The sequence below is a fragment of the Podarcis bocagei genome (assembly GCF_964188305.1).
Source record: "Podarcis bocagei genome assembly, chromosome: 13".
NCBI classification, from domain to species: Eukaryota; Metazoa; Chordata; class Lepidosauria; order Squamata; family Lacertidae; genus Podarcis; species Podarcis bocagei.
The window spans coordinates 16712442-16729607 of record NC_138138.1 but is presented as its reverse complement, the minus strand read 5'-3'; the positions used below and the strand labels follow the sequence as shown (position 1 = coordinate 16729607).

At 44.8% G+C, this 17166-nt stretch overlaps 1 protein-coding gene and 1 long non-coding RNA gene across 5 annotated transcripts in view; one reads left to right on the top strand and one right to left on the bottom strand.

Annotated features, from left to right (window-relative positions):
* The window catches only part of LOC308571384, a 147220-nt gene that overhangs the window by 58142 nt on the left and 71912 nt on the right, over positions 1 to 17166 (top strand). The window lies entirely within an intron of this gene.
* Positions 1 to 17166, bottom strand: part of LOC308570945 (uncharacterized protein) — a 111016-nt gene that overhangs the window by 36490 nt on the left and 57360 nt on the right. For all 3 annotated transcript variants that reach the window (XM_081166003.1, XM_081166004.1, XM_081166005.1), the window contains 11 exons: positions 15391 to 15462; positions 12728 to 12868; positions 11039 to 11110; positions 9413 to 9556; positions 6565 to 6636; positions 5815 to 5958; positions 3728 to 3799; positions 3445 to 3588; positions 2911 to 2982; positions 1956 to 2060; positions 1142 to 1207 (listed from right to left, as the gene is read on the bottom strand). In XM_081166003.1, the coding sequence (XP_081022129.1) occupies positions 1142 to 1207; positions 1956 to 2060; positions 2911 to 2982; positions 3445 to 3588; positions 3728 to 3799; positions 5815 to 5958; positions 6565 to 6636; positions 9413 to 9556; positions 11039 to 11110; positions 12728 to 12868; positions 15391 to 15462 (1104 nt within the window). The remainder of the gene's footprint in view (positions 1 to 1141; positions 1208 to 1955; positions 2061 to 2910; positions 2983 to 3444; positions 3589 to 3727; positions 3800 to 5814; positions 5959 to 6564; positions 6637 to 9412; positions 9557 to 11038; positions 11111 to 12727; positions 12869 to 15390; positions 15463 to 17166) is intronic.

Genomic DNA, 17166 nt, shown 5'->3' with positions numbered 1-17166 from the left:
GGCTTCTGAGAAGTCCATCCGTGGGGCACAAAGGCAACAGCCCTGCTCCACTGTAGACCTAGCAACTAGTCTTCAGTGGCATACTTATTACCTCTGAACCTGAAGGTTTCATTTAGCTGTTGTGGCCAATTGCCATGGGAGAATATGCCCTCCCTCCAGGGCCAGCCCAAGACATTTTGGCACCTGAGGCAAAACACAAAATGGCGCCTCTCCTCCAAGGAAGAAGGGGTGAGTGAAGATCTACACTGGGAACAAGGGGGAAGGAATCAAATCAAGGGAGGGGGATCAAATAACCTATTTTCATGACCAGAAGAAGGAGGAGTATCAAGAGGAATGGAATAAATTTAAAGACTATTTAGTTAAATATGTTAAGATAATTTAAATAGAAATACTTGTGAGTAATAGAATGGCCTAGGATTTAAATATGTGAAATTGTATAATGTTAAGGATAGAAGTCAATATGAAAAGAAAGAAAGATGTTAATTGACTAAGTAAATTTTATGTGAAAATAGTTTTGGAAAACTGCTACAATGATTGATATGGAAACTCAGCTGGAGGGATTCGAGGAAGTCACTTAACAATGTTAACAAAAGTGGAATTATTATAGTTAAGATAAATGTTTCTTTGTTTGTTAGTTTGTATTTGATGTTTTTGTTTTATTTGTTTGTTATAAATTTGAAAAACCAATAAAAAATCTGGGGGGGGGGGAAACAAATAACCTATTTTCAACCTGTTTGTTTTGGGAAAAGATGGTCTCAGTTCATGTTATTCACAATGCATTGAATTGCTATGCTTTACCTAGTGTAGGGAACAGGCTGGGCCAGTTAAAGGGTTGTTCAGAGGAGACAGCCAGAGGAAAAAGATATATTAATTTGGTGATGGTTGTGAGAAAAGAGATGGGGTTGGTTGGTTTGCTTGCCTCCCCTTCATTCAAACAGTACAGACTACACCCCATGCTATCAAAACCACATTTTGAAAGCTTAACAACTGAAAATAGGTTCCGGGGCTAAGCCTCGGCTCAGAATATGCTGAAATTTCTACCATTTATTTTAGTACCATAATGGAAAGAGAAGGAAAATCTAAGTTCATGTTTGGTAGGCACACATAGCAGAGTCTTCCTGGCATCAGAGACCTCACTCACCTTCAAGAGTCTGCCCCATTTCACTAAGGCTATTCATAAATTCATTGAGGTTCACTTTCCCATCCTCTGTGAGGGAGTCAAAAAAGGGCAGAGTTACATGTGCGGCACCTTTTAGACAAGCACAATTCTTACACCCTGGCTTCTAAAACCAGAGACAAAACAAAACTAAAAGCAAGGAATAATAGAAGGAGACACACAGTGACAGAGATGAAGTATTAAGAGCACACTTTGTAGGGAGAGTGGGATTTTGTGCAAAAGCTTGATTCTGGTACAGACTGGGCTGAGCCTCCTTCACTCTTAGCTTACGGCTGCATACATACTATTCCTTTAAAGTGCATGGAGAAAACACAATTTAAGGAATTGTGGGCACTGCAGTTTCCCCCTCATGGAGTTACAATTCCCAGAAACCTTTAACGAACTACAGTGCCCAGGATTTTTTGAGGGAAGTAATGTGTTTTAAAGGTATAGTGTTTAACATAGCCTATGTCTGCTTTCCTGAGCCAGCATTTTACATCTGGCTCTTGCTGGTTATCCTCACAGTTCTAGTAAATTCCACAAGCCTGAAGCCTGCCCACCCCTGGTATAAGGCATTGGGGGAACCCCACTGCACTGAGATCTGGGACGTAGTAAAGGATGTCCCAGGCCTCAGTGTCTTTTACTATTGTGATAGAAAGGTGGGGCGCAATAAGTTTCCAGAATCTAACTGTTTAGGGTTCATGAACCTACCACCTTGCCATTCTCCAGCTGCTTCTCTTCCCCGCCCCTTTTGCCCACATGATTTAAAATCTCAAATACGGAATCCATCAATTCTCACCATCAACTTTAACTTGCTTGAGGACCTCCTGCATCCCCTCATTGGTTAAAACAATCCCCATGCTTTCAAGAATGGAATCCAGGTTTTCGATGGGGATCTTGTTACCTTAGATAGGAGGAGAAATTGAACATAAGACCAGGAGAAATCAGCTCTTGAGCAACTGCCCATTTATAACTGGCCTCGCGGTGTTAGGTTTAAAAGAAACAAACACAAAAGCAGGATTTTATTTTATTTTTACATATGGCAATGTAGGATTTCCCCTTAGCTCTTTGCACTGAAGGGACAAACAGTGCCCAACTGCCAAAGGGAGAGGAGGCTGAAATCCTCATTAGTGCTTCAAGTCTGGGTCCCTGATGAGAGAATTATCATTCCCCCATATAGCATTCAATCTTGCTCTTTGCATTACCATTGTGGCTTGGGAATACTCTACCTACCATGTCTTCCGCCAAGCTCCTACTTGGTTCAAGCTCTCCTTCCATATCTCTTATCCTTAGAGACATAACCCTCTTATAAGGTCATGAATGCCCAGCACTGAAGCCTTGGCAAGACAAAATTTAAACACCCGGTGCTGCCTCAATACAGCTGGGCTCTGTTGAAAATGGCTTATCCTGCAGAGCAGGAAGTGACCTCTCCAGACAACGGAATGACTCTTCTCTCTGTGGCTGCAATCTCCTGGGTGACGCAGATGACTCCTCTGATGTGGCCCAGGGCACTGGCAACCCATGCTACACCACTGCTCCCACCCCAGCTCTAAATAAAGCATAACCGTAGGGAAGAATCCTTGTTGTCTTTCTCAAGAGGTGCACTGAGGCTCCCATTTGCTTTGAACCCACAAGAAAGTTTCCCGAATACAGAGCTGCAAAAGCTTCTGCTGAGGAATGGAAAGCAGGTTTTAGGATAGGGGTGAAAGATGTTCCCAGAGCTACATCCACACAAAGTATTGTAATCCACTTACTTTCCGCTTGGGAAAAGCGTCGAGTCTTGGTCAACGCAGACAAGACACGTTCCACACTCACTTTCCCATGATCTGCAAATTAGTGAAAGAAGTGTGGGGATGTCAACCAACGAAATAGTATTTTGGTTCAGCCTTCCCTACCCAGTGTCCTCCAGATGTTTTGGACTACAACTCCCATCAGTCATTATATTAGCTGGTTAATCATCCACCTTTCTGTTGATTAAATGATGGTTAGAAGGAAAAGTCAACATTAGTATTTTTGCTTTCTTTCCATTTTACAGTAATACTTCAGAAATAAAAATAACCTTGAAAATATACACGGGTGCCCTTGATTTGACTCTCCAGTTAAACTGTCTTCTACTATTAATCAACCAAAGCTTTTGCTCATTTATCTAATGGTTAGCTGATTAAAGCTTGAAGTGCTTAAGGGGAAAAATGACAGATTTACTGGGTTTCTCTCCAATTATGATTTGGTTTGCAATTTTAACAGGCTAGTCAGTTTTGATCGAAGCCATTGGCTTTTAAAAGCCTTACCGTTTGGGGTAACATTTTTCAATGCCTGTTCGATTTCATCAGGAAGTAAATTGAGGCCCATACTGCGCATGATAGAATCCAACTCTCCAGTGTCCACCCAGCCTTGTTTGATGCTATTCATCGTTTTCATAGCTCCTTCCATCTCTAAACACAGACAAGAGCCAACACAATGAACCATCCATATGCAGGAGTCTCAACGAAGCATTGAATAGTCTTCTTTCAGTCTCTGGATGCCAAATGAACTTCGCTCACATGTGATGCTAGTGGCAAGCTTTGCTCTTACCTACAGCTGTGGAGAATCGCCGGGTATTGGGCAATTCGTTCATAAATTCTTTCAGTTTCACCATGCCATCCCCTACAAGACAAAGCAGAAATGAGAATGAACTCGTTGCAAAAAAAATAACTGAACGGGGCAAAGATGTCTCTGCAGTCTGTGGCCATGAGTCCAAGGACTACAAACAAGCTTTGGATATTATGGTAGTGTTGCCTACATTTCTGATACCAGAGGGATGATGGGAATTGTAGTTTAGCACCATCTGGGTGGTGGTGGGGTAAATGTTCCTCACACCTGCATTAGACTGAGCAGGAGCCTCCCCTAAGATTGCCTGGCACAGATGGGCAACAGGTGAAACTATGCCAGGCATGGGCAAACTCGGCCGTCCAGATGTTTTTGGGACTACAATTCCCATCATCCCTGACCACTGGTCCTGTTAGCTAGGGATGATGGGAGTTGTAGTCCCAAAACATCTAGAGGGTCGAGTCTGCCCATGCCTGAACTATGCAGTGATCCTTAGCTATCTGAAGAAAATGGGTGGAGCTGGATGCGTCCCTTTCACTGTACCAGAAGGAACCTTCACGGTTACGTGACCAAGCTTGGAGGGGGAAACCACTTCTGTTTGAAGGACCCTCCCTATCAATCAAGGCCCAACAGAGACCCCAGGTTTGAGCAATGCCATCCTAGAGGGCTCCTTGGTTTTCAGAGGCCGAAGAACAATCTGAATGGCAGCCGCAGCTGGCAACATTAACTTGCTTTTGAGCGTCATGTCTTCCCACTCTGAGGAAGAAGAGTTCAAGGTCCCACAGTTGGCACCGTTGCCTGAAAAGCAGGCCTCTGTGGACGAACCCCACTGGAAACACACTGCTGGGGATCTAGGGGTGGTCATCAAAATAGTGGCAGGGTCAGCAGCACTTTGGTAGTCACCCCTCACAAGTCTGACCAGCTGTTCCTTGCCCTTGCAGAGATGACTTTTCTCCACCAGAGCAATCCTCCAGTGCAGAATGGAGAGCAGGGTGGAATAAAAGGCGAGACAGTGAGCAAGGAAATGGTATTGTTACAGAAGTTGGGTGCCACACCCAATCTCTGAAGAATGGTAGCAAGATTCCAGGAGGTTCCAGGTGCTCACCCAGGGTTTGTGTTCCTTTGGAGAACTGAAGACACAGCAGAGACTGCTGTAGCTTTTAAGAAATATGGTTTATTCACCTATTTACACCTTCAGACTGTATGGAGGAAGTCCAGATCTTGCAGCACAGTTGGTCATCTCAGACTGGGCTAGCAGTGGAGTCAAAGGCATCTCTCCCAGCCAGGCTTCAGCCAGCCTGCCCAAGATGGATCTCTATTTGTTCTCTTCCTTCTTCTTCCCAGCACACCTTGCTAAAAGACTCTCTTTTCCTATCACTTCACACTCAGTTACCATGACAAACTTCTGTCTGCCCAGGCCCAAGTTTCCTCTTAGATGGGCTATCAACACCTTTTGTCAGGTTAATAATGTCTCTATCCCAAGTGAAGCCCTGGCACAGAAAGGAAGCTTAGCCTGTATTTTCCCACTTGCCTGCAATACGCCAAATAATCAAAATTCTTCCATTTATTAATATCTAGGGTTTAGTGGCGGGCACCCCCCACATTCTATAACAGTATTAAAACAGGAAGGGAAGAGGACTATTGGAAGCCACCCAGAGTGGCTGGGGCAACCCAGTCAGACGAAGGCATATAAATAATAATTATATTATTATGGATTGCCAGAAAGCGAGATAAGAAAAACTACTCCAAACCCAGTAGGTAGGGAAGGAATGTGGGTGGAGCCTCCTGAGCCACTCTAGGCCATCAAACTCTATATTGCATGTGACCCTGACAGTGCTGAATAGGAATAGGAGATAATCCATATTTGGACTGAGAGGGCTAGTAAATCGTTAAGGGTTTTAGCAGAGCTGTGACACTGCTGTGCCAGCTTTAGAAGAGGGTTTCTTCATGGGGAGAGCACTCAAACACTGTAGCCCCCTCAGACCTGCAAATCCCAGGTGGGCACAACCTAGGCAGGGCTACAATCGCGTGCCATCTCTGCCCATTTGAAATTGGTCTCAAGGTTTTCTTACTTTTGACTGACATGCTCTTCAGCACCTCCTTAGCGTCGTCCTTGGTTAACAGGATGCCCATGGGAGCCAGTATGTCTTTCAGCTGAGAAACCTCGACTTTATCACCATCCATTTTGCTAATGAGCATGTAGAGGTTATGTACAGCTGCAAGGAGGAAAGCAGGTTGCCAAGTTAAGAGACAGGTGAAATGGTTGTTCTATGGGCACCTATGCCTCAGCTGATGGGATGTGGGTGGCGCTGTGGTCTAAACCACTGAGCCTTGGGCTTGCCGATCAAAAGGTCGGGGGTTCCAATCCCCGCAATGGGGTGAGATCCTGTTGCTCTGTCCCAGCTCCTGCCAACCTAGCAGTTTGAAAGCACGTCAAAGTGCAAGTAGATTAATAGGTACTGCCCTGGCGCTGCTCTGGTTTCAGTGTTCCATTGTGCCAGAAGCGGCTAGTCATGCTGGCCACATGACCTGGAAAAACTGTCTGCGGAGCGGACAAACACCGGTTCCCTCGACCTGTAAAGCGAGATGAGCGCCACAACCCCATAGTCGTTTGCAGCTGGACTTAACTGTCAGGGGTCCCTTTACCTTTTATGCCTCAGCTGGAATGTTGCATTTTGCAGAGCAGAGCATCTTTCTTCTGTTGACCACACACTCTGATCTTCATTTGCAGCTGTGGACCTTGAATTTTGTCTGACCTTGACTATGCATCTTTAGACCCCTCTAACTAATCATTTGCAAGCTGCATAGAAGACCCCACTAACCTACAGATTCAGAGAAACGCTCATTGTTCACCACGCTGGTCAGGAAGTCCTTGAAAGTCACCCTTCCGAATTCTGCAAAACCAACATTTCATAAAGGTTTGAAAGAGGAACCGAAGAGGCCATTCAATCTAACTCCTGCCACTCCACAAGGCAGAATGGTCAAACCATTTCCCCTCTACCCTTAAAAGTTAAATCAATGAATGAAAGTAAAGCTCACCATACAAAGGAGATGGGGACCCTATAGATGAGATGTATTTTTAGATGACTCAAGAGAGTCAAGCTACTCAGCCCTACTACAAACCCTCTCCTGCCATGCACACTCACAATCACTGACCCATTTGTCCTGAATAACGGAAGTTCCTGGCTATACTGAGCAGAGTCGCAATGGGATTGCAGGTTGATAAGAAAGAAGTGGCTCCCTGAGCTCTGCTAAGATCCAGTCATGTAATGCTTTTTAAGGCAGGGTTTTGCTGACTTATTTGGGCCCATAGGCATATTTGGAATTACAAGAATGTACCGTGGTTGCCAGCCACAAAATGGCTGCCACGGCAGTGTAGCATAACTCAAAATGGCTGTCACAAAATGGCCGCCACAGCTAAGAAAGCAAAAAGAGAGGAATGCCCACAAAACAATGCCCACCTCCAACCAATTGGAAAAAAAGGCACCTATATCACCTGCTGCCATGCTCACTCACAAGGATTGGTTCCTTGCACCTATTCTCTGAGCACATTTAAGGGGTGTTTGTTCAAATGTAGGCAAGCTATTGCAAACAGTAACTGAGCCTGAACAGCAGAGTCTCTCATGCATTGTGGAATTTCATGGCGATATTTGATGAGACGTTTCATGGGTGCCAGAGGAGGCACACTGGAACCCATGGGTGCTGTGTTTGTGACCCCTCGGGAATAAAGAGTCCACGTGATTTTATAGGGAGGGGTGCCTCACTCTGTGTTTCACATCCTGGTTTTTCTGAGGCAAGCGAGCTCAGTGCATGTAAGCTAGTAAGGCTCTATCTCAGATATCCTCTTTACTTCAAGGTGGGCCGAGACTGAGGAAGTGCATTTTGCAGCCTAACTAGAGGAAAGGGATTCAAAAAGTTTCCCTGAGGATTCAAAAGCTGACCGTTTCCCTTGAGGATGTAGATTAAAATTCCTCCAATTAGAAACCAGATTCCACAGCACCCAGGATCCTCCACTCTCCTGTAACATTGCATGTCAAGGGGGCTTCCCAACTAAAGGAATGCACATGGCAGATAGTTCACTCTTGTCAAAGATAACACAAGTTGCTTCTGCACCATCTTTATCAACCATTCTTCTCTAGTTGGGGCTTTATCTTAATTCCATCTTTGGGCCAAAAGTAACCGTGCTGCCATTGTCGCAGTTTTCTGCTCCTTTGGTATTTCTGAACCTACAATTCCTAGTAGAAAAGCTTCTGTTTTTCCCCACAAAGGTTATTTTAATAATAATAATAATAATAAATTTTATTTATATCCCGCCCTCCCCAGCCGAAGCCGGGCTCAGGGCGGCTAACAACAATCAAATAATCAGTCAAATAATCACACAATCTAAAAATATTTCATTATAAAAATTAATTAACTCAAATTGATGGCAACCAATTAAGCAAATTTCTGAGCAGGTTGCCAGAGGAGGGAGTCAGGCTGCGCCCTGACCAAAAGCCTGGCGGAACAACTCTGTCTTGCAGGCCCTGCGGAAAGATGTCAAGTCCCGCAGGGCCCTAGTCTCTTGTGACAGAGCATTCCACCAGATTGGAGCCGCAGCCGAAAAAGCCCTGGCTCTAGTTGAGGCCAGCCTAACCTCTCTGTGGCCTGGGACCTTCAAGGTGTTTTTATTTGAAGACCGTAAGTTCCTCTGTGGGGCATACCAGGAGAGGCGGTCCCGTAGGTACGAGGGTCCTAGGCCGTATAGGGCTTTAAAGGTTAAAACCAGCACCTTAAACCTGATCCTGTACTCCACCGGGAGCCAGTGCAGCTGGTATAATACCGGATGAATGTGTTCTCGCAGCGAAGACCCCATAAGGAGTCTCGCCGCGGCATTCTGCACCCGCTGGAGTTTCTGGGTCAGTCTCAAGGGCAGCCCCACGTAGAGCGAGTTACAATAATCCAGTCTGGAGGTGACCGTCGCATGGATCACAGTGGCTAGGTTAGGACGAGAGAGATAAGGGGCCAACTGCTTAGCTTGGCGGAGATGAAAAAATGCCGCCTTTGTTATAGCTGTAATCCCCCCAACTCATTATATATCATTTCCCAGAATGCTTTTGTTATTTTGCATGTCCACCACATATGGTAGAATGTGCCCTCTTTCTCCTTATATTTCCAACAAATATTTGAAGCAGTTCTATACATTTTTGCTAGTTTAGTGGGTTAAATATCAACGGTGTGGGACACGGGTGGCACTGTGGGTTAAACCACAGAGCCTAGGACTTGCTGATCAGAAGATTGGCGGTTCGAATCCCCGTGATGGGGTGAGCTCCCGTTGTTCCAGCTCCTGCCAACCTAGCAGTTCGAAAGCACGTCAAAGTGCAAGTAGATAAATAGGTACCGCTTTGGCAGGAAGGTAAATGGCGTTTCCGTGCACTGCTCTGGTTCGCCAGAAGCGGCTTAGTCATGCTGGCCACATGACCCGGAAGCTGTACGCTGGCTCCCTCGGCCAATAAAGCGAGATGAGCGCCACAACCCCAGAGTTGGTCACAACTGGACCTAGTGGTCAGGGGTCCCTTTATCTTTACCTTTAAATATCAATGGTATGTCATTTTCATATCTAAGCTTGACTTCCTACTACCACCAAGGCTTTGCCTTACGGGGAGCAGGAACGAAGACAACTTTAGTACTTACCATCTACAGGGATGGCTTTTAAGGCATTCTGGAACTCAGTGTTGCTCAAGTTAATACCCAGACTTTCCATAATGGACTCCAAGTCTCTGACGTCAACTTTCTCACCTCTGATCTTGCTGAAGTTCACAACAGCAGATTGAAGTGCTGCCAGAAGAAAGGTCAAATATGGAATTACTGTGTTCATAGGGACTGAAACAAGTATTTCACAGGGATACTAGTCTCGTGGTGAAAATCTGTTTTCTGTTGGAGAGAGGTTTGGAAGAGATTCTAACTCTTTCCTAGCAGTTCGCACAATGACTGGTTGCACCAGGCACCTTTAAGGCTTGTTTACATCTTATATCTGCCCACACCCATCTGAAACAAGTGTTCCACATGAAAATACTTAGGCTAGAATAAATCAAACACCTTGTTTTGCAAGCAGGTGAAGATTGTACTTAAAAGCGTTTCAGTAGTCCCAGAAATAAGCCTATGCATGTCTCTATCCTATAGGCAGCAAAGGAAAGAAGAAGAAGAAGAAAGTTTCCAATTGGTTTAAAAAGAAAAATAATAATACTTGGTTTAATTACAAAGGGACTGTGCATTTTTTCTGTGAGCAAAGATATTCGGGCTGTGTAAATTTCCTAGTTAGGGAGTTTACCCATGTGTAGTTTTGGTGAGCTGGGAGCCATGAAGCTACTGGATTCTTGCAGGAAGGCAGAAAGAGAGAGAGAAAGAAGTGGCAAAGATGCTAGGAGCCTGTTGAGTTCCTCCCATGATACCTTGAGCTTATTTCTGACTCAGGTTTACCCTTTCATACATGCAAGTGATAGTCAACAACCGTATATTGCCACGTTTTCCATACAGCAAGATGCCATTTCCACAATTTGAGCCTATCGCTGAAGTCACAACAAAGTTTGTATTTCAACTTGGAATGTTTGCTACAGCAGCACCCCCAGAGTCAAGGACTCTTACAAATGTAGTTTTCTCAATATATTTGACATCCTAGAAACTAAAGTCCCTGGGCAATATGTTTACAGCTGCATCGGAATCAATTTGATCCCCCCCCTTTTTTCCCCCTTTCTCCTTCTGTGTTGGAACTCCTATTTGGGGACTTCCCTGGCTTTTTTCTGACCCATGTAGGACCAGTCTGGATAGTTAGCCTTGGTGAAGACTTGACATTTTTATCCCCAAAAAAGTTTTTGATTGAGTTCCACTGAAATGAGGCTGCATTTTAATGTTTTAATGTTGTATTTTAATTTTGTTTTTAAGCTGTTTTCTAATCAATTGTTTTTATATTTGTTGTTAGCCACCCTGAGCCCGGTCTTGGCTGGGGAGGGTGGGGTATAAATAAAAATTATTTATAATAATAATAATAATAATAATAAGCAGAAACAGTCATTGCTGCCATAGCAGACACAACATAAAAGGGTCTAGAGGTCTCACAGTAGAAAAGGGAAGGGACTGTGACACTGTTATTCTCCTGATGCTTTCTGAACTGGACTCAGAATAAAAACCAAGCTAATTTTCTTGGTGGCGGTCAGGAACAGCTCAGTCTGTTGAGCACAGTTCCAAACTGAGGCTTACCCATCGCTAGCACCAACCTCACACCCTCTCCTAGATCCATGCCCTTGTCGTTAAGACGCTCACCCAAAGAGTCCTTGAAGCGTTGCCTCTTGGACAGAGTTATCAGGCAGTCCTTGACGTTTACAATCCCTTCGTCTGGAAGGAAAAGATGAAACAGTACAAAACAGCGACAGAAGAACAGGACCATTAAAAAGCAAGAAGAGGTTGGGTTGCTAAGAGCCAGGATCTTGTCTGCTCCTGGATCAAGCAGAGACTGAAGGCCGATAATATTCAGAGCAGTCGATTTCTCCCTCAGTCTGCAACGGTTTCCTTTTTATGAAGAACATATCACCTGGCCTACAAACCTGCCCTTTTCCCACCTCAGAATTGTGACCCTGCCCGAATTCATTGTGAGCAAGTGAGTATCTCTCTGCTCCAGTTCCCCAGTATAAAGAATGGGGAACTCAATTCTAGAATGGGTAACTCAACACGATTGTTGCAAGACAAACAGGGTAGAAGTTTTAAAGGATTTTTTCAAATCAACAGTATTTTATAAGCTACAGTAGCCAAAACATTGGCTCCTTCCATTGGAAAAGGGTCGCACTGGCATTTAGTTTGGTCTTGGGAAAAGTCCACTCCATGTATAAATTCCTTTCAAAACTGTTTAACTATAATTGCCCCAAGCCAAGGGACAATTGAAATGGTTAGGGTCTCAAAAAGAAAAGGAGAAAAACTTATCATCACTCACCATTTTAGGGGGTGGGGCTGAAAAGCAAAACCTTAATAACATAAAACCTGTTTTCAAATTTTAAATTCGAAACGAGTTTTAAATTTGCAGTGGAGATGTGCATTGGCTCCGAGCACAATTCAAAGTGTTGGTACTGACCTTTAAAGCCCTAAACGGCCTCAGCCCAGTATACCTAAAGGAGCATCTCCACCCCCATCGCTCAGCCTGGACACTGAGCTCCAGTTCTGAGGGCCTTCTGGCGGTTCCCTCACTGCGAGAAGTGAGGTTACAGGGAACCAGGCAGAGGGCCTTCTCAGTAGTGGCACCCACCCTGTGGAACACCCTCCCATCAGATGTCAAGGAAATAAGCAGCTATCTTAATTTTAAAAGACATCTGACGGCAGCCCTGTTTAGGGAAGTTTTTAATATTTAATGCTGTATTGCTTTTAACACTCTTTTGGGAGCCGCCCAGAGTGGCTGGGGAAACTCAGCCAGATGGGCGGGGTATAAATAAATTATTATTATTATTATTATTATTATTATTATTATTATTATTATGGCCATGATTTTCTGGTGCAGCAGGAAACACATCTTCAGGAGAGTGGCCTGAACACTGCTTCCTGTTGACAGCAAATTAGAAATGGGCCACTGATGTTGTGCATCTTTAAGTTCATGCCCATTCAGAGGGACGAGGCATTCATGCCCATTCAGTTCATGCCCATTCAGAGGGTGAAGGCATTGCAAAGTCAAATCAGAGTGACAGGAATGCTTCCTGCCCTCACTCGGAATGGGAGAACATCTTCCATCCCTGTTCCATAGCCTCCTTAATCATTGCTAGGATGGTTTTATTCGGCTAAGCAAGTCCACACATCTTGCCTCAATCCTAGATATTACTACTTCTTTTGGAAAGGAGGGGGTTTTTTATGAGGAAGAACATGAATCTGGCTCGGCCTGCCATTGTCATCATGTTTTCTCCGTTGCGTAGCAGAGACTGAGCATGCAAAGCCAAAACTCATGCTCAGTTTCCCCTTGCCCACAAAACTCACCATTCATGAGCTCCTTTGCAATTTCCTGGAACTCCTCATGTTTCAAGTAGATGCCCAACGTATCCAGAGTGGACTGCAGCTCCTTTGGTTGCATCCAGCCATTGTTCCCTATGTCGATGATGGTGGCAGCACGCTGTAAGGCTGGGGAGAAGCAAGACTAAGTTCCAATCCAGTGCCAACAACAGAGGCCAGCACACCTGGACGGGCCTATACCCACACACCTATTCCTTCTGCTACCCCTAGGGGGCGACAGAAAAGTGGGAAGTGCTAGAGGAGTTGCCTTGTTGTTAGCCTGCTGCAGTAAAAACAAGAGTCTCGTGGCATATTAAAGAGTAAGGACTACCAAACGATATGCACATTCACGTCAGATGCATTAAGAAATGCCTAAAACGATAAAGGTAAAGGTACCCCTGACCATTAGGTCCAGTCACGGACGACTCTGGGGTTGCGGCACTCATCTCGCTTTACTGGCCGAGGGAGCTGGCTTTTGTCCGTACACAGCTTCCGGGTCATGTGGCCAGCATGACTAAGCCGCATCTGGCGAACCAGAGCAGCGCACGGAAACGCCATTTACCTTCCCGCCAGAGGGATACCTATTTATCTACTTGCACTGGCGTGCTTTCGAACTGCTAGGTTGGCAGGAGCTGGGACCAAACAATGGGAGCTCACCCCGTCGTAGGGATTCGAACTGCTGACCTTCCGATTGACAAGCCCTAGGCTCAGTGTGGTTTAGACCACAGTGCCACCCGTGTTCCAAGAAATGCCTAGACCTGGCCAAATTTCACATGAAATGCAAGCTGGCAGTACTCTAAGCAAAGATGGCCTACCCATAATTAAGCTAAGACTGTATGCATACAGGGAACTGCAGGTATTTGCTATGTGGGAGTCTACCACAATGTGTGTGGAACCATATGATGACCCAGCCATTTGTATTGTCCTTCAAGTGGGGAAGAATAACTGCATCACTCCCCTGCTTCCCTAGATTTCAGATCACTTGTGGGGAGCATAATGTTAAACATTGGATTGGATTGTTGTGGATCATATTGATTCCTCTGAATTGAGGCTTGTGCACACTTCAGGAAGTCGAAGTGGTAGCTTTTCCTTCTTAATTTAGGCATGTACACAGTCACAGTACAAACGTATCTAGCCTGACCCTGTCATCCACAATATGGAGGGCTGCTTGGACATCATCCTGTGAGGGGTGGGTCAGTCTATTATTGGTCTTTCCCAGTTTAGCATACATACATTCATTCATTCATGATAATAATAATAATAATAATAATAATAATAATAATAATAATAATAATAATTTATACCCCACCCATCTGGCTGGGTTTCCCCAGCAACTCTGGGCGGCTTCCAACAAAGATTAAAAATACATTAAAACATCAGCCATTAAAAACTTCTTTGACATTTGATGGGAGGGCATTCCACAGGGCGGATGCCACTACCGAGAAGGCCCCCTGCTTAGTTCCCTGTAACTTGGCTTCTTGCAGTGAGGGAACCGCCAGAAGGCCCTCGGCGCTGGACCTCAGTGTCTGATCCCTCCCATTTATGCATAATTCCGCTTTGAATAAACCTGGATGAAAATACATTCCCCCCGCCCTGTGCATTTTAGCCTAAAATACGAATTTTTGACCATGTCTTGATACTTTTTTTGAGCCGAGAACTATATTGAGAAATGAAAACCAAAATACTTCTCCCCCCAAAGGACAAGTATTCTTCATGTTAGTCCAGGAAGCATTCTTAAAAATGCAGACCAAACAGAATCCTCAAGCATCCCTACTTTCAACTTGTCTTGACTGCAGTATGAACATGCTTTGCTCCCCTTCTGTTACGTTTTCCTTAAAAATATTGAATTTCTGCGTTATTTATCATATAACAACCATGTCTGGCTTTCCTATTCACCCTCCTCCTGTGCAGCTGCTAATCCAAATCTTTCCCCAATCTCATCCTTCAAGGCTGAAGGAGGCAATTGGGGGGGGGGGGAGGAAGAGTGAAAGTGGTGAGAAAGAAGATTATTCATGTATGCTAAAACAGCAGCAATAATGTTACTTGCCCCAAAATGGAAAGAAGCAGAAGTCCCAGCAAAGGAAGAATGGATACAGAAACGTATGGAATATGCAGAAATGGCAAAAACTTACCAGAAGAATAAAAATAAGAATGAATAAAAATAAGAAATCAAGATAACATTTTTTTAAAAATAAAAGAATGGAAATGGTTTGTTGAATATTTACAGATAAATTATAAACAGATGAAAACATTGTCAGGATTATTCTAATAACCTGCAGTTTTATAAGAGTATATATTTAAAGGGGTAAAGGAGTAAATTAAGTTAATTTGGATATGCAGAAGATATTAAAAACAAATTTAAGGAACCGCAGAAAGAGGGGGAAGGAAGTCAAGTTTTGAAATGGCAGAATGATTATAAAATTAGTGAAATGCATAAAATTAGTGAAATGTATGAACTTGAAAAGGATAGAGATAAATAGATAGATAGATAGAGGAAGATGCAAGAAGGCATCTGGGGAGGAAATCTGAAGCAGGAAGTAAGGGAAGAGGATGGTTGGGGTAAATGGTGCTCAAATTTACATCTCAGATAAGGACATTTGATATATGTATCCGTTTCACCAAAGAAGTCTAGAAAAGAGCACTGAACTTACCTTCCAGTTCAGTGAAATCCTCCGTTTCACCCAATCCTAACAAAAAGTCTTTGAAATAGATCTGCTCATTCTCTGGAGAGGGGAGAAACACTTTTTTTTAGTTTAACGTGAAAGGAAAATATTGGGATAAAGAAAGTACATTGCATGAGATTTAGGTCCTTTTTGCATCATGCAGCTAAAGCCAGAATCCGTACTCAGTGGCTAGCAAAAGATGAAAAATCACACTGAGATGGCACTATTAGTTTTAAGTTTTAAATTCCTCCACCTCCCACTCTGCCCATTGTGTGCAGGAAAACAGTGATTGGGCTGATTTAGTAGGCAGAAGAATCCCTGTACAGTCATACCTTGCAGTGGCGTAGCGTGGGTTGTCAGCACCCGGGGCAAGGCAAGTAATTTGCGTCCCCTAACCCGGGGCAAGGCAAGTAATTTGCGCCCCCTAACCCCTAACCTGCCGCCGCTGCCAGCTTCTTCTTGCTGCTGCCTGGTCTGGTCTGGTGTGGTTCTCTTCCGCGCTCAGCGCTGCGCTGGGCGGCCGCTGCACTGTCCCTCCCCCAGATAGTCCCCCTCTCTCTCTCTGCACCGCACACCTGGCACCCCCCCCTCCACAGTGGGCGGTGACCCGGCGGCTCGGATCGGATTCGCACAGCCAGCACTGCAGTGAGAGTGTGAGTGAGCCAGGTAGGGGCAGAGAGCTGCGAGTGCGCCCCCCTCAGATGTTGCGCCTGGTGCGGCTGGCCCCCCCTGCACCCCCCACGCTACGCCACTGATACCTTGGAAGTCAGACGGAATCCGTTCCGGAAGTCTGTCCGACTTCCAAAACATTTGGAAACCAAAGCGCGGCTTCTGATTCCTGCAGCCAATCGGACGCCCTGTTGGACGTTCGGCTTCCAAAAATAGTTTGCAAACCGGAACACTCACTTCCGGCTTTGCGACGTTCGAGAGCCAAAATGTTCGAGAACTAAGCTGTTCGAAAACCAAGGTACGACTGTATTGCAAAATTAAAGAGAATCTGACTGCATTGTGGGAGAGATGTTCTATTTTCTCTACTACTAGGAAGCTAAAGGTAAACTAATGGGGGGGGGAGGGGAGAGAATCCAATCCAAAATCCTTTCTTTTTGCCTTCAAGCCTTTGATGCACCTTAGAGAATGATTTTTGAATAAACTGCCCATCCTGAGCAGATGACAGAATCAAGAGTGGCACATTCCAGTTTTTATTTCACACTGCTTTTCTCCTCACACCTTGCTGGCTTCTGAGACTCCAGAAACGACACCACACAAGTTTCAAGCTTGTCTCTGCAAGCACATGAGCTAAAAATGTGCAGGGTTGTTTTTATGTTTTGTTTTTTAGAAAAATGAATTCCGAATACTAAAATGTTCTTACATGGAATTGTGGAATAAGCCCTGCTTTGGCCACTGCTTTTCCACCAGTACCTTTCAAATGTAAAAGGTAAAAAGGACCCCTGGACGGTTAAGTCCAATCGCACACAACTCTGGGGTTGTGGCACTCATCTTGCTTTTCAGGCCGAGGGAGCTGGCCTTTGTCCACAGTCAGTTTTCCAGGTCATGTGGCCTGCATGACTAAACAGCTTCTGGCGCAATGGGACACTGTGACGGAAAGCAGAGCGCATGGAAACGCCGTTTACCTTCCTGCCACAGCGATACCTATTTATCTACTTGCAGTGGCGTGCTTTCAAACCACCAGTCTTCTGATTGGGAAGCCCAAGAGGCTCAGTGGTTTAGACCACAGCACCACCCGCATCCCTTTCAAATGTATGA